Source organism: Dermacentor variabilis, chromosome 11 (genome assembly GCF_050947875.1).
Source record: "Dermacentor variabilis isolate Ectoservices chromosome 11, ASM5094787v1, whole genome shotgun sequence".
In the NCBI taxonomy this organism is placed as follows: Eukaryota; Metazoa; Arthropoda; class Arachnida; order Ixodida; family Ixodidae; genus Dermacentor; species Dermacentor variabilis.
In genome coordinates this window covers 55,192,658-55,210,497 of record NC_134578.1, presented here as the reverse complement: position 1 = coordinate 55,210,497, position 17,840 = coordinate 55,192,658, and the positions used below count along the sequence as shown (strand labels likewise).

The following is a 17,840-nucleotide window of genomic DNA, read 5'->3' as shown; positions in this document are numbered from 1 at the left end:
CTTTAATAAAGTTGCACGCATCATGTGTCTCTTTGTATAGCATCAATCGAAACGCTTCAAATAAGCGACGCTTCAAAGATTCCAGTAAGTAATCTGCCCGATTTTTTACCTCAATAACTGAGGGCTGAGGTGCAGCGCATGGTTATTTTGTGCGGAGGGTGCAGTGAACCAAGCGCAAAACCACGCGACCTTGTACGAAACGTGCTGTGGTCATTTTTTTATGACGGCCGCCGACTTTATTTCAAGAATACCAATCCAAGATCCATAGTGATCTTGCGTATGTAATCCACGTTAGGCGTCAATTGTGGGTAAGTCGCGGTCCCCGTAGACTGGGGCCCCGGACAAGTCCGACAAGACCCAACCACGCTTAGACCGTTCCAGCTCCTCCTCCTCGTCCAACAGTACCGCCAGGGCTGTTCGCTTTTCCGCAATTTGGCGGTTAATCCCAGCACAACTAAGAGCTCGCCCCAGCTGTCCGTGCAAAATTTCTATCTGGCGGTGAAAGCAAAAGGGTGTTCCTCTTGGCTTCTCTGTTTCCTAAGGAGGGCACAATTCAGACATCCTTATGTATACTACGCATATGCATTTTGCTGTATTTTTGCCAATAAATGAGTCCTGAAATTAAAGACTTTGGCTGCACTCGCCTGAGCGCGCGGTCCTTCTCTTCTGTGCGCAGTTTCTCGACGGCGATGATGTCCCAGACGTGGCTGAAGTTCATGATGTCCTCGACGCAGTAACGCATCTTCTCCGCTGTGCCGTGCTCAGCGCCATGACCGCCGGCGTACGTGGCATTGATCTCGCCACCCATCAGATCGACCGATACCCACAGGGACAAATAGGCCAGCGCAGTGGGCCGAAGATGCTGGCGACTCAACACCTCGAGCTGCGCGACTGTGATATGCATAGAAGTGCGTCAAGATACGAGGAAGGCGGAGGAGTTCAAGTAAGCAATAGAATGTATACCGGAGCTATAAGCATTAAGTCAAGATGATGTAATCATCACCAGCAGCAGCAGCAACAGCACCAGACTGTACCTATCCACTGCAGGGCTAAGTCCTCTCTCGGCAATCTCCAAATGCCCCTGTATTGCGCTAGCTGATTCCAACTTCCGCCGGCAAGCTTCCTAATCCGATCAACTCGTCCAATTTTCTGCGGTCCTCGACTGCTCTTCCCCTCTCTTGCCCCGACATTCTGTAACTGTAATGGTCAACCGTTTATCTGTCCGCTGCATTACATGGCCTGCCCGGCTCTATTTTTTTTCTCCTGTCAACTAGAATATCGCCTATCCCCGTTTCCTTTCTAATCCAAACAGCTCTCTTCCTGTTTCTTAACCTTACACTTAACATTAGATGTAAGGTTAAGAAGTTGTGTGTTGCTCATATTGAAGATTCATTTGCCGTTTTATTAAAGTTTCATCGCATACGTGGCCATCCGCGGGCTGAAGTTTCGTCGTCTTCTGTGCATGTTTGAACTTGTGCACTCCATTGGGCATATACCGCCGTAATGAGCAATTACGGATACAAAGAAGTAGTGCACATAACAGCGTAAGTTCGGCTCCCCCTTTAGCTTTGATATAAGAAGGTGTTACTTAGTTTTATAGCTGCTTGCCTCTTCACTGAACCTATACAGCATGGTGGTACTGCGTCTCTGATTTTATGTTGACCACTCTTTTTAATTCGATGAGCATGATTTGCGAAAGTTCACATACCTTTCGGTATGTCCGTAGGCACCTAACCTCTTTCACGCCCACTAATAACATGCTATAGAGCCCGTCTCAATGTTAATCTGGAAGTTAGTGTCAAATAGCAATGAAGCAAAGTAGCAACACACCGCATTCCTACCACAGAGACGTGCCATGTATGAGGCCTAGGTGTGTGCAACCCGGCTCCCCCTGCTTATCTCTGGACACACTGGACCATTCAGTGGCAGAACGGTGAAACCCACGCATGGCGCTTGTGTAAATATATACATATATAGACCTTTAGCTGATATATATATATATATATATATATACACACACACATCATCAGCCTATTTCATGTCCCCTGCAGGATGAAGGCCTCTCACCTGCGTCAAGTTGTTTTTTCATCCGCTTTCATTTGCATTAATTTATCGTTTCTTTATTTCATTTATCAAACATTTGTTGTAGCTCGACCCCAGTGTTGCTGAACAGGACAATTTCATCTGCAAATCGAAGGTTGCTGACATATTCGCCGTCGATCCTTACTTCTAAGCCTTCCCAGTTTAATAGCTTGTATACTTTCTAAAGTATTAACGTAAGCGTCATGCACTCTTTGATAACGTAATGCCTCTATGACTGCTGGTGTCTCGACTGAATCAAATGCCTTTTCGTAATCTATGAAAGCAATACAGAGAGTCTGATTGCACTCTGCGGATTTCTCAATTTCCTGATTAATGACATGGATGTGACCCATTGTAGAGTATCCCTTCCTGAAACCAGCCAACGTTCCAATGGTTGACTGAAGTCCAGTGTTGCCCTTATTCTATTGGAGATTATCTTGGTGAATATTTTGTATAATATTGCAAGAACGCTAATGGGCCTATAGCTTTTCAATTCTTTAACGTCTTCATTTTTATGGATTAGTATAATGTTGGCATTCTTCCAGTTCTCTGGGACCCTTGAAGTCGATAGATAGTTCGTATAAAGGGCCGCTACTTCTTCAAGCATTATGTCTCCACCATCTTTGAATTAATCGACTGGTAGTCCATCTTCTCCTGCCGCTTTTCCCCATTTAATGTCTTGCAAGGCCCTTCTAACTTCATCGCTAGTTATAGAAGGAGCCTCTGCAACCTGTTCATTACTACTTCGAATGGAGGTATCGTGGCTGCTTTGGGCACTGTACAGGTTAGTATGGAATTATTCCACTGCTTTTACTACATATATTGCTGATGCTGATGCAATACTGCTGATGACATCACCCTGCCTATCTTTCAGTGAGTATACCTTAGTTTTTGCAATCCCTAGTTTGCTTCTCACTGTTTTCAGGCTGCGTCTATTTTTCACTGCTTCCTCAGTCTTTCTACGTTATAATTTCGAATGTTCCTTATTTTCTCCTTGTTGATTAGTTTTGACAGTTCCGAGAATTCTATCTGATCTCTTGAGTTGGACATTTGTATTTTTTTTCGTTTCTTTATTAAGCCCTTTATTACTTGGGAGAGCTTACCTACTGGTTGCCGTGGTGCCTTACCTCCGACTTCAATTGCTGCTTCTGAAGCCAGCCTAGTTATGGTTTCATTCATTGCCTCTATGTCATCTTCATCTCTCTGTTCTAAGGCTACATATTTGTTTGAAAGTACCAACCTGAGTTGGTTTGCTGTTACCATTACTGCGTCTAGGTTGGCCTGTTTCTTCTTGACCAATTTTACTATTTCTCTCTTCAAATTGACGTGAATCCTACCCCTTACTATTCTATGATCACTTCCCTTTATCCTACCTAACACTTCTACGTGTTGCACTATGCTGGATTCAGCAGAAAGTATGAAATCAATTTCATTTTTTTGTTTCACCATTAGGGCTTTTCTAGGTCCATTTTTGTTCCAACGCTTCCTGAAGAAGCTGTTCATTGTTCGCAGCTTATACCATTCCAAAAATTCTACCATCTCTCCTCAAGCGTTCCTGGAATCCACGCTGTAGTTGTAGTTGCCTATTGCTTCTTCACCAGCCTGCTTTTTCCCCACTTTTGCATTGAAGTCGTCCATGACTACAGTATATATATATATATATATACTGTAGTCATGGGCGACTATATATATATATGTATATATATGTATATATATGTATATATATATATATATATATATATATATATATATATATATATATATATATACATGATGTGGGTTGGATTCCGTCCAAGCACGGCAGAAATCTTAAATGATTTTTTTTGCCATTGAAAAAGTGGCACATAGTAAGTGGCGCACAGCTACCCAGGTTGGCGTCAAGGAGGTTCAGTGAAGGATGAATGGATGGATGGATGGATGGATGGATGGATGGATGGATGGATGGATGGATGGATGGATGGATGGGCAGACTGACAGTCGCATGGATGGACGGACGGACGGAAAGACGGGGTGGATGGATAGATGGATGGATGGATTAATGGATGGACGGACGGACGGACAGACAGACAGACAGACAGACAGACAGACAGACAGACAGACAGACAGACAGACAGATAGATAGATAGATAGATAGATAGATAGATAGATAGATAGATAGATAGATAGATAGATAGATAGATAGATAGATAGATAGATAGATAGATAGATAGATAGCCACTGAAAAGTGAGTGAAGCACCCTAGGAATGCGAATCGCATTAAAATTGAATTCTGATATCTTACGTGCCGAAACCACGATCTGATTATGAGGCACACCGTAGTGGGGCACTCCGGAAATATTTGGCCACCAGGGGATCTTCAACGCGCAGGCGGTGCACGGCACATGGACGTTGATGCATTTAGTGCGCAGCGAAGTAAGGCCGGCGCAGCCGGGATTTGATCCTCTGACCTCGTGCCTTGCAGAAAAACGCCGCAGCAGCTAAGCAACCACGAAGGGTCACACTAACGGATTAGCATTGCTGCTAGATTGCGTCAATGCTAATCCAACTAACGGCGACGTCCAACGTGTGATGGGTCTGCCGGAATTTGTCCTCTCCTGCTGTCTACAACGTTGGCGTAACGCATACCCTGGCTAATTTCCTGGTAATTTTTCTGCATTGCGATCAATATTTTCATTTCAGCGCAGGTACGTTATAACCGTGGCACCCGTCTTGTGCATGGTGCCCTTGTTGTACTGACTCATCGAGTGCAGTTAGAGCCCGGTAGATCGGGACCTCCGAGATGTACTTCCTGATTCCCATTATCAGCGTGAGTTAAATCTATTTCAAACTACACAGGTAGTACCTCCCGCCGTTGTAGATGACTTCTGGTTAAAGTAGCTTTGTGGAGGTGATGACAAAGAATGATTTCGACGTCGCTGAAGGACTCGTAATCGCTGCCGTTCTCGTACAAAACGTTCCTGTACCCAGCGATGCCTCAAGGATAGCGGTAAAGATGTAGAGATTAGGAAAACCAAGGAGCAACTTACAACGAAACCGGGTGAAACGCGTGCTCTTACTCATTTTCTGCCTCCTTTTCCCTGAGCAGCTGTAACCACGGAATCTTTTGCAGAGACGATGCCATGACCTACGCTCAAGACTAGGCGTTAACCTCGAACTCGTGAAGGTGAAATTTCGAAGTAGAAATGAGCTCACCTATTGCACCTGGACGCTGCACTTCAACGGCGAGGTACTCGTTGCAGTCGCACAATTTCACCATCATGGGGTCCAGTAGGGGAGTCCGGTAGATCTCGGCCACCAGCGAGTAGTTCCCGCGCTTCGTGCCCGTCTTGCCTGCAGCCTGCCTGCGGACCTTCGGGAGTAAACGAGGACGCAGTGTGAGAGGGTTGAACCTGTGAAAAACTTGGCAGCCGCAACTCCGATTGAGCACTACGTGTTGAGAAGGATTGTTGTGTGGTAGTGTAGAAGGCCACTCACACAGTGCAATAATTTTCTGAAGCCAAATGTACACTACAAGTTGTGACGATTGAATGTTTATATCTTATTGCATTGTTACAGATGATGGTTACGTACCATATTAGAATTTTAGATGGTAAAGTATGTAGAATTACACATATCTGTATCACTTCACAATATTACTCAATGTCTATCGCTTCCCTGTTTGTGGTTTCGACCTTGTCTCGGCCGGTGACATCACTGGCTGTTTCGATAGTGGATGAACCCTTACTAGTTAGCCCAATGCGCGTCAATGCTGACGTCAGTGTGTACTTGTAGGAGTATAACCTAGGTGGCACAATGCCTAGAATCTGAGAGAGGATGAGTCAAACGATCAGTCATTGCACATTGCTTTATCGGAGCTCTAGTGGGTCTGATGGTCCCATTGAGCGTACCTGGGCATTTAACAGCTGTGCGCTCCGAACGCAGCCCTAGGTCACTGTTTGAGGCACTGCGTTAGGCTACACAACCTTTGCGATAGGCCCACGGAAACGGTCAGATACCCGGCAGTAAAAGCCAGTCCATCGTCGACAAAAATTTTTTGCATTAAAATATAATTTTCTCTTTCAAACAGGCTGGCCACAACACGCTTTCGAAACGCATATTCTGACAAACAGTGAGTCGTTTGTTTCCCATGTACAAGCGTGCATTAATAGAAGCGCGCGAAGTCTGGGACCGGGCTAATCATGATTGATCAGTTCAAAAGTGGCACCAAAACAACTTTCCCTGAAGAAGGCTGAAAATAACCTTGACATTCAACTGCCACTTGCCCTGCTATATACCGGCACGTGACACTCCTAATTCCGCGCACAATACTGTCGCGCCACATCTTACGCAATTTTGCAGAGTGAAACGGTTTGCCTGGTCATGTAGCAGTTTCTTTTTTCGTTTGTGGTGTGCCCTAGTTGTATGTCGCACTCGGAAAAATGCCTTTGATGTAGCGTTTCGCCTCCAAAAGCCACCATTATATGTAGTACAACAGCAAATATATATATATATATATATATATATATATATATATATATATATATATATATATATATATATATATATATATATATATATATATATATATATATATATATATATATATGTGTGTGTGTGTGTATATATATATATATATATATATATATATATATATATATATATATGTATATAAACGCGGGTTTCTTTTTTACCGTTCACCCGTGCGCTAAACAGGTGCGGTTTAGAGTGTACTGTGTTGTGGTGTTAAGGCGCATTGAGCGAATAGTCAAGTCAACATCACACATTGCAGTAACCAGCAAATAAACGTCAGATGCTTTTAACTATACTCCTTATGCTTCGCTTTCCATTGGAGCGTGACAGTATAACTTCAAGTATACTGGCTTCAATTGTACTGCAATTTTGTACATTTGGCGCATCTTGTATTGGAGCTAAAAATCCTGAATGAAATGATGGTTGTTAAGCCTTTATAGGTTGCGAAATGTAGTCGGCCTGCTGAAATCAGTCTTTCTCGCGGCCGCAAATGTTATGATTTCAAATCATATTTGCACACCTATTTTTTGAAAGATGACTTCAATTCCTAAAAAACAGGTTACGGCGCCAAGCAGACGAGGACGAAGTGAGACACAAACGACACACATGGGAGCCGCTTCGTCCTCGTCTGTTCAGCGGAGTAACCTTTGTTTTTAATGAACAAACGAACTCAGCAACAAGTTTTCTTATATCTCCACAATCCCTTGCAAGTTTACTAGGGGTATAGTATCTTGCGTCACTATGTTAAAAAATGTCATGACTTATGTAGTGTCGTTGAGCGGAAATACCGGGCGGGAAGAAACGGAGCGCACAGGACAGACGCTCTAGCAGACTCCGTTTCTTCTCGCCCGTATTACCGCTCAACGACGTAACATGTTGCACCAACTGGCCCAACAGTCTACGCTTCTGAATGTCATTACTACTCGGATGAGATGCTTCTGGAAGAACGACAAGCATCCAGCGACTACGAGTTGTGGATCGAAAGAACCATTTTCGTTATCATATTTCTTTTTCTTTGTCAAAGTGACTTTTTTGCGCAAGTTCCTCCTCTTAGGCAGGACACGCTGGGACACCGACAGGTAAACACGAAGTGGACACGAGTCAGCGTCTCTGTATTTGTCACCTAAGCCGTGAAGCTTAAATCACAAAATTGCTGTCACCCCAACTTGCCCTCATCGAAGCACTTCTGAACGCCATAATGGGAGCGCTTGTGTCAAGTACTGATGTACGCTGGAGCCAGTCATAGATCCCAGGTGGTTGAATGAACACTTTGAAGCTTCAGATATGTGGATTTCCGGCCCTCGTATTTATTTTCCGTGCGGCATCATAGGCCCTGACTTCTAAGGGTCCACGACTAGGTGTAGCACAAAGGGGAAAGCAGGACAAGGGAGAAGAGGAATGGACACACGTCACCAACTTATAGGACAAGGGAGAAGAGGAATGGACACACGCCACCAACTTATGGCTAATGTTTATCGCAACACAAACTTCCTTTCTGTAGGCAGACAGCTATCACAAAAACAGACGAGCAGCAACAGGAAGAAAACATAGACGTGAAAGAAAATGTAGGGAAAAAGTGGCACAATTGTGAACAGCGACATATTATGGACCACTCGCCGACCCCTTGCGCTAGCAGTCCTGCGCAAGCACCCGACATGAGCCCAAGCACATTATTCAAGAAAATACACTTCTTTTCCTGTAGAAAAAAAGACGAAATTGACCATGCGCTAACCGCTTCAGCGTATTACCCTTCACCAAGGAAACGGTTGATGCAACGCCAGACAGACGGAAGGGTAGACATCGAGGCATCCACGGACAACCGGTACGTAATGATATAAAAGATACAGTATCATACTGCAAGCTCCCCCGATCTTCCCAAGTTTACAAGTTCGAGTTCGTTCCAGGGTTTCATGAATTTTACATCGTTTATTACGAAAAATAAATTCTCTTTACAGAAAAAAGTTTTCAAGGTGTTGGTGGATGAAGGTTGAAGAAGAGGATGAGGAGAGGATGTATGTGGTACTTTCGCTTCCTTCTTGAGACAGTGCAACATGCCACACACTTGGAGGGTACTTAATTTCATTCAGTACAGTTCCCGAAGCAGGAAAAATCGGCGACAGCAGATTCACTGAATAAAGGCAGTGCGATCTAACGAAAATGCGTTGCTCATCAATCTCTGCTGTTCCAAGTTGATTAACCGCGGCATGTGCGATCCGTCGGAGGTTGACCCAAAATAAAGTGCGTACGTATGCCAGGAAAAGGTAAACTTTTCTGAGAGAGAAGTGGTTCTCTGTGAAGAAGGGAAATATTGGCACTGTCTTCTGCAGCCCTTGAGGGAGCACGGCACAGCGCCAAACGTTCCTAAGAAAGTCTGCAATATCCCTCCCTCCCCTCTCTCCCTCCATCCCTCCTTCCCTTTCTCTCCTCCCTTCATTCTATCGATTTTATCGAATTTCAAACCTCGGGGAGTGTACGGTATATGGTGTGCGGTCTAGGTGTACGGTATATGGCCTAAATGCACGTTGGCTGCACGATATGATTGCTGCCGGGTGGACAAAAACCAAAGCATGCAGACGCACCTCGGTGATCAGACCACGGACGTCTTCTGCGGTGATGTTGTGGCCGAGGGCTCCACTAAGCGCCAGGAGGCTTCGATGGCGGAATATTTCGTTGTCCACACCCGTAATGTGCACGTCGCGCGCGTCCAGCGCTATCATTATCAGCGAAGCACGCTTGGCTACGGGGTCCAACGTGGTTATGAAAGGCTCCATGCCCACCTTCATGTTGTACCTGTCGAACGGGACACGGCCGAGACGTAATCACTGGGCCTTCCCGATCCCCCTTCGTTAGCAACCTTCGTTAGTAACATTCGTTAGTAACCTTCATTAGTAACCTTCGTTAGTAATCTTCGTTAGCGAAGCACGCTTGGCTACGGGGTCCAACGTGGTTATGAAGGGCTCCATGCCCACCTTCATGTTGTACCTGTCGAACGGGACACGGCCGAGACGTAATCACTGGGCCTTCCCGATCCCCCGTCGTTAGCAACCTTCGTTAGTAACCTTCGTTAGTAACCTTCATTAGTAACCTTCGTTAGTAATCTTCGTTAGCGAAGCATGCTTGGCTACGGGGTCCAACGTGGTTATGAAGGGCTCCATGCCCACCTTCATGTTGTACCTGTCGAACGGGACACGACCGAGACGTAATCCCTGGGCCTTCCCGATCCCCCCTTCGTCAGCAGCAAAAGTGGTCAACCACAACTGTGAAGACCATCGCAACATGTTGATCTCAGTGAGTGCTAATCGATGCTTGGTTGGCCCCTTTGCAGCCGGCAAACGTTTTAGTTAAAATTTTCAATTGTGGGGGTTCTGCGTGCCGAAAGCACAGTCTGATTACGAGGCGCGCCGTAGTGGAGGACTCCGAATTAATTTCTGCCGCCCGGGGTTTCTTTAGCGTGTACCAAATGGATGACACACGGGCTTTTTGGCATTTCGCTTGGCAGCGAGCCGCCAAAGCTACTAAGCCACCACGGCGGGTACATTTCAGTGACAACCTATTTCAACGCTTTTATTTCACATAAATGCTGGAAGTTACAATATCTTCAGCGTTTTTTTCTAAAACGTCGACTGCTTTATCGCTGGAATTACACTTTTTTTATATAGCGCACGAATCCCATAACAGCACAACAGCAAATTCCAGGCCAATGTAACGATTGTTGTACTTGGTACAAAACAAAGCCTGCTTGAATATTTGGGAGTTCAGTCAAATAATTCGAGCCCGATATATGAACTCCTCTAGCCTTTACATTATTCGCGTTCAATTCTTGTATGCACGTAACTCCAGATAGCCAATTTATGTATACAAATTGGTTTTAAAATAAACAGAGCAGCTAAGACAAACATTGGTAAGCTAGAGTTAGGGGTCCAAACAAAACCCCGCAGATTTTGAAAACTATTCAAGTACAAGTAATCACAGATATAGAAACCATTTTCGCGGGTAGTAAATGCAAAATTACAAATATATCAGCTTCAAGCGTTCGGTTGGAAATCTGATAAAAGGGCGTCACCTCGGTTGAGCTAACTTGAACACATGCTTTCCTTAGGCGTAATGACCGGAAGTAATAGGCACAAAGGATCGGAAGTAATAGGCTAACAGAACTTCCGGGACCGCAAGTGTTGGCGGTAAGCTGCCGACATGTCACGTGCGAATACAGCTACTCGAAGAACTTGCTTTCTTGAAACGTTAAAAATAAACGCCAGAAACAAGTGTGAAGTGAAACTATGATGACAGATTACACTTCGATATCGCGGAATAGGAATATTTACCTAGAACCCAACTTGGTAAGCAAGAAAAGGCACATGGATGAAAGATCAGCGGCAGCGTGACTTTAAAAGTGCCGGAACCTATCGCATTTCGATGGTGCTTTCTACGGATGATAGGGTGCAGGTGGTAGGGGACGTATATAAGAAATAACTAACGGGCCTCGAAAACACGAACAGTACGTTTCGAAGTTTATTCTCTTCGAACCGTCGATAAATTTTCCCGCCGCTAAAACGCGGAAAGACGCAAGTACAACGAAAATTGGGACGTCACCCTGATGTCGTCAGTGCTGCGCTTGGAACATGAAATTCAAAGCAGTAGGTACGGCTTTCAATGGTTCCCATAATATTGAACTCTTTTTTGCCGAAAAATGCCTGTGGACTTTTAAAGACTGCCTTACCTTCCTACAGAAATTAATTGCTTCTATTCAGCATGCCTTCAAGGGAGGAATGGCTATTGGAACTTAAACAGAACAACGTTAAGGCTAGCTCTCGGGAAGTTTTAGAGAAGTATCGACAACTCATCATGGCAGGAAGTTTGTAATCGACAGGCTTACGACCAGTGCAAGGTATTTCGTGCCGTAAGTTACCCTTACCTACCCGCTCGCTGTGAATGTGTGTACCTTAAGTCCATGGAGGCAATAATGCTGGCAAAGTTTACGCTGCCGTTATCGCCGAGGCCCCACAAGCGAAGAGATTCCAGCGAGGCGATCGACGCACTTTCCGGAGTGACTGGGTTGTTGGCCATCCGCTTCATGCAGCTGGTGTACAGCTGGTTCAGCAACACGCTCGCATGGCTTCTCAGGGTGCCCTGCGAGAAGGGACATTCCGTTGTGGCCGTGCCCCAGGGATAACCAAGCACTGCAATAACGTTAGACGTTGGGACGGTTTGTATGTGACAACTTGAGGCCGTGCGAAAATCTCAGTAATGAAAATCGTGGTCTTGGCAGAAAGTGCGAAGCTGTGACAGAGACATATGGCGAACGAAGTAATATTCGATCTAAGTTTAATTATAGCGGAATTTCGAGCATCGTGACAGAAGCATACCTGTGGCACAAATCTCGTCGGCTATGCAAGCCAAGCCTGTGCACCGTTTTGTGATTGTTGTGCAACTGCAGTTCAGCGTACTTGCACCTTGCAGGCTTAGTTTTTTTTTATTTTTTTATCCTTATTGGTCTCTTACACTCTTTGGTTTTCAATCATCTGTGCAGTATTCATTTTTGTTCTAAACACAGAAGCAATTTAACGTCATTTGGGAATGATGTGCCTTCGTGAAGGAACGTCAACATATGGTGCGGCGTCTATGCCACGCTCACTTCGTGGCCGCACTTCAGCTGTTGGCGGATTCTACAGCAGTAACAACTGCAAGGCGTGGAAGCCTCCAAAAGTACACGAGATAAAGTGCTTGCGTGCAATTTCGTCATAATTTCATCTAATGTTCCCCTCAGTATGGCGACTTGTGATCCTTCTCACTTTATTCAGGGTTCTCGTCAAAACTTAAACGGGAGAAGGCGACACTTCGCAAGCTCAGGTCATATATATATTCAAGTCTCGCACTCTTTCAAGCTTGAGTGTGCAGCCTTTAGCAAAAGATCAGTCCTACTGCTATGGAAGAGATGTTGGTTGAAGACTCCGCCATTTGGGTACGCTGCGTTGTGGAAGTCAGGCTTTTCAAAGTGAGTGCATTCGTGCCTTAAAGTTTTTTGAGCATTAGAGATTTCCAAGGCTGGGAGCCCCAACCATGCCCCGCACCCACTGGCCCATAAACTAACAGATGAAGTAGAAGGCCCTAGATTTCGTATAAAGTTTACGTCGCGGTGGATCTGCAACCAAAGTATACGTTTGAGCTGCCAAATAAGTCAGCTTTCTATGCTACAACGATCCAAAGTAGATTAGTTCGATGAAGAGTGCCGACAATTTGGGAAATGTAGCAATGCGCGGCTGTAGACTTTGACAGCACTGGGGATCTCATGGCGTGCGTTGTACATAAGCTACACTCAGCTTTTGTCATAAGCGCAAATTGTTAGAAAGCTGCACAACACGCGCTTTCATCGCACACAAGCAAAGCATTTATCGAAAGTTCCGAATACACTGCGCATGTGAGACCGCCTGTAGCCGAATGCTGGCTCCCTGGCCACTCCAAAGTCTTTTTACCTCCAGAGTCTCGCTGAAAAAGAAAGAATTTGCGCTAATGAATAGGCTAGGCTTCTGCAATAGGCTTATGAAATCCAGATGTACTATTCATTATCAGCGCCCCAACGTTCGGTGGCCAATATTCACGCTGACGAAGTGCTTTCAAACTTTTGACACGGACTGTGAGCCCCAGTTTCAGGCGTAGTAATAGTAATGAGCTGCTTATTAAATTAAATAAAAAATAAAGGAAATGATAGTGCCGACTGCACTGCAACTGTGTTGATCGGAAACAGCGGAAAGGAGCAGGGTATAAGAAAAGTAAAGACAATGGCGCTGACTACTAACCAAAATTTTATTCTTTCAAATGGCATATAGAATGCACCACTTTGCACCAAAAACAAAACACTCGGAAAGGAAGCACGTGTGGAAGTGATATGGAACAAAGTCACTTCCACACGGATCGTATCTGCTTCAGAATAAGTGGACGGAAAGCATGGCATGCATAAAGTCAACATCTGATTGATTGGCAGTGCCATTGTGTGTCCATTTCGTATACGTCCTGTTCCTTGGCGCTGTTTCTGCTCAAGACACGAGTCAACCAGCCCAAATGCGTACGCTTCTGCAATTGCCTAGCGCAAATCGCAAATATAGCTAGTCGTACAGCAAATTATATATATATATATATATATATGCGTCTATGCCACGCTCACTTCGTGGCCGCACTTCAGCTGTTGGCGGATTCTACAGCAGTAACAACTGCAAGGCGTGGAAGCCTCCAAAAGTACACGAGATAAAGTGCTTGCGTGCAATTTCGTCATAATTTCATCTAATGTTCCCCTCAGTATGGCGACTTGTGATCCTTCTCACTTTATTCAGGGTTCTCGTCAAAACTTAAACGGGAGAAGGCGACACTTCGCAAGCTCAGTTCATATATATATTCAAGTCTCGCACTCTTTCAAGCTTGAGTGTGCAGCCTTTAGCAAAAGATCAGTCCTACTGCTATGGAAGAGATGTTGGTTGAAGACTCCGCCATTTGGGTACGCTGCGTTGTGGAAGTCAGGCTTTTCAAAGTGAGTGCATTCGTGCCTTAAAGTTTTTTGAGCATTAGAGATTTCCAAGGCTGGGAGCCCCAACCATGCCCCGCACCCACTGGCCCATAAACTAACAGATGAAGTAGAAGGCCCTAGATTTCGTATAAAGTTTACGTCGCGGTGGATCTGCAACCAAAGTATACGTTTGATATATATATATATATATATATATATATATATATATATATATATATATATATATATATAGCAACCGTGCCTGCAACGTCGGGTTGACGACGGCCTTGAGGAACTCGTGCCGGCGCACGTCGTGGCTGACCAGCAGCTGGCGGTCGGAGCACGCGTAGTGGCTGAAGTCGTCGCACGGGTCCAGGCTCGCGTTGCCGATGATGGCCAGCTCGTGCACCGTGGCAGAGGCGCAGTTGGGGCCGCTGCGGTTGGTGCGCACCGGGGGCCAGGCGGGAGCCACGAACGCCGCCAGCAACCAGAGCGCCAGCGGCGCGACGAGCACCAGCAGCACGGCGCACACCATCACGGCCGCCCGGTCCAGGGGCCGCTGAATTCCCGCGGACTTGGGGGCGTCCACCATGGCGCATCTTCCCGTTCTTCCTCCTCCTCCTCTTCTTCTTCGTCTGCGCCAAAGACACGCAATCGCTCTAAATCTGATGATGATGGTAGTGGTGGGGGTAGTGATGGCTGCATGGGCAGTGGAATCTGCCCACTTGGAGGGATTAGCCAACGTGGCACTCTCTAAATAATAGAGAATTTTAGCGCGTCCGGTATTCCGGCAAGCGCGGGCGGTTTGCCAGATGACCGGGGCCGTAAACGTGAGCGGTCAGATTGGTGGCGCCTGCTGGTGGTGCTAAGCTCAACCACCTAAAGACAGAGCCAATTACTATATTCTTCTTAGCTGGGGTGTAAATTTTTGACAGCGGTGTAATTGTGAACACAAGTACACCGCTACCGAAAATTTGCACCTGAGGCGAAGCAGTATAAAGGAGGTTACTGCAATTTTAGCTCTGTGTTTGTCTGGTTGAGCTCTGCAACACCAGGAGGCTGCACCGCTCCGGCCGCTTACGTTTACGCCCCCGACCATCCGGCAATACGCCCAAATCGCCCCCGTTTGCAGGACTAGCGAACAGGCTAAACGTCTCCATTGTTCTACTTCGTCCACTACTACACCGATCTGACCACAGCGCCACTCTTCAACTGACGAATGCGCTACGCTTCTCGAGAATTGCCGCAAAGTGTCACTGAAGCGCAGTGGCCACTTAAGTTGGGGGCGGCGCTCGCAAATGTCCTGATTAAAATGAGGATGCAAAATTGTCACAAAATAAAGATAATGATAATAAATATTACACGTAAAAGGGTAAACATATATTCTGCTTCGGCAGTCAGCCTAATAAACAATAAAAAATATCTAAGAAATAGAGCAAGGAACGAAGAAACAAATCCGCAATAATATGTCAAAGTGCAGATGACGGCTCCATACGTTCACAAATGATTTTGTTCTCGTGATTGACGTAGAAGCCGCATCGTATCATTTATTTCCAAAATTGGAAGGTAATTGGTTTACGGCACATTTGGTCACTTTCTATATAGATGCGAGGTTCTGTTTTTAATACTGTTCCCGCTTTACATGCGATGGTAAGTTATGCTGCGGGTTTTTGCTGGAACGTGAACCTTTTGTGCGTCGTATGTTCCTCCGAGATACTTACCTGAAACCTTTTTTTTAGTGTCATTGGTCTAATTATCGAAAACAGGTGGAAAACGGCGCAAATGTGTACAGCAGCATTTCGCCTGCAATGGTTGTCAATGGCGGAGTACATGCTACATAGCGCTACTACACACTGCCGCAGCGATTGTAAATGTATGACCTCTGTACCACATGCGTCAACTGCAGCCACTGACAATTCAACCGCCAAAGACATTGCGCCTTTCACGGTGCAGCAACTGTGGGTTTCACCACGCAAAAAATTTCAACTCGAAGAAAAGAACAAATGAAAACGTCCCTAACTAAACGGCAGCAAGATAAGATGAAATCAGAATATATAACCCAAAGCTAATCCAAACGGCTGGGTCCAAAGAGGAAGGCGTAGCTAATTAGTGCCATAGAGCAAGTGATTAAACCAAAGAAAATTCTGAAAGAGAGACGTGAAATTAGGATGAACCTTATTGACAAGGGCAAATGATAAGGCGAGTTTGTACAGACCAGTTATGGTAACGTCGGGGAAACGTAGAAATGAAATGCAAGCCATAAAATTGGAACTGCTGAAGTGGCTGTAGAAAAATAGTTTCTGGCTAGAGATGCTGGGAGGGCAATATTTTTGTTTTGAGTGCATAGATACTTCAGTAGCTAAGAACAGACCTTTGTGCATAGCATTTCTAGATAAGAAGAGAGCTTGAAACAACGTAAGCAGGGAATTTCTGTGGGAAATTTCCAAGCACGAGAGCATATATGACAATTTTGCGGAGCTGCAAAGGGCGTATATATGGGCAACGGAGTTTAAGCCAGTTGGAAATTTAAGAAATTCACATAATAAAAGAAAATTCACCGAGGACTGAAACAAGGATTCATCTCTTTCCATTGTTGTTCACGCTCTATATCAGGGCGTAGAAAGACGACTGAAAAACAGTGAATTGGGTTGTGACTTATCTTACATTCGTAATGGGCAAAGGGCGTAACAGAAGGTCACGGGGCTGATGTATTCGGAAGACATAGTTCAACTAGCTTACGATGCAAGCAATTTGCAGAGACTTGCGTATATAAGTGGCAGTTCACCTACAATTATTTTGTTCACTATAGGCTTGTATACTGACAATTGTTTTCGTTTATTTAATTTTTCTATGTTGTATTTTTCGCGATTGTGTTTGTTTCTTGTACTTAGCTTGCTCATCTTTCATGCGTCTCTCCAATGTTATTATTAACCGAGGGTCCCGTTGCGGTCTTTGACCTTGAAAACCTCATCTGTATATTGCATCTTACCCATTCATTGTATTTAAAGAATAATAAACTGAAACTGAGACTGAATCTAGGTCTTAGGTTTAGCACAGATAAATCGGGAACTGTTAGCTGTAATGGCTTGACGAGTAACTACGTGGTATCCAATCAACAGGAAACCATGCCAATTGTCGAGCAATGCAAATACCCTGGTGTACACATAAACGAAGGAAAGACCTAAAGCTTCCACGACGATAGTTCGAGGAGGAAGTAGATGTGGAATGCAGCAATAATGAAATATGGAGATGTTTGGGTCTACAATAAATATGAGGAAATGCAAGGCATCTGGAAAGGAGTAATGGTGCCACTCCTAGTTGTTCGCAAATGTCATTCTGGGATTAAAATAAAAAATCTTGTTCATGTTGGAAGCTAACCAAAAGTGACCGGGTCAATTGGCGTAGGAGACTCCCAGTAAAACAACAAGTAAAGCCGTGCACGATCACATGCGTTGCACCTCGTTTAAGGTGAAGAAGCATTGTGCAAAACTATTTTGAAGAAAGCCAAGGAACATTGCTTATAAGAAATGGGCGGCTAATGTTCACAAACATTGGTACCTCAATCGTTTGGACACGCAATGAATGAAGAGGTCAGGAAAATTGGAAACCAAGTACGGGGTAATTGAAAGTACAAATACACTACCTGAAGTCATCAAACAGAAAGTGAGAGCAACAAGGAGGGTATACTGGATGCAAAGGAATGCAAACAAAAAATGACATGGACGTCTACAATTGCGACAAAGCATTATATTGG

The 17,840-nt window shown here is 45.0% G+C and overlaps 1 protein-coding gene across 1 annotated transcript; it reads right to left on the bottom strand.

Moving 5' to 3' along the window:
• Positions 1-291: 291 nt before the first annotated feature.
• On the bottom strand, positions 292-9,374 carry LOC142563285 (uncharacterized). The gene is made up of 4 exons (XM_075673839.1): positions 9,171-9,374; positions 5,275-5,431; positions 641-891; positions 292-492 (listed from the first exon to the last, which is right to left on the bottom strand). The coding sequence occupies exons 1-4, from the start codon at positions 9,372-9,374 to the stop codon at positions 292-294; spliced, it is 813 nt and encodes a 270-aa protein (XP_075529954.1).
• Between the last annotated feature and the right edge of the window lie 8,466 nt (positions 9,375-17,840).

Bases quoted from the DNA above. Each gene is read 5' to 3' on its own strand.
- LOC142563285 (XM_075673839.1), bottom strand. From the start codon at position 9,374: ATGAAGGTGGGCATGGAGCCTTTCATAACCACGTTGGACCCCGTAGCC. The intron at 5,432-9,170 runs GTGCGTCTGCAT...TTACTCCCGAAG, and splicing joins TCCGTGGTCTGATCACCGAG to GTCCGCAGGCAGGCTGCAGG. The intron at 493-640 runs GTGCAGCCAAAG...TTTCACCGCCAG, and splicing joins AGGACCGCGCGCTCAGGCGA to ATAGAAATTTTGCACGGACA.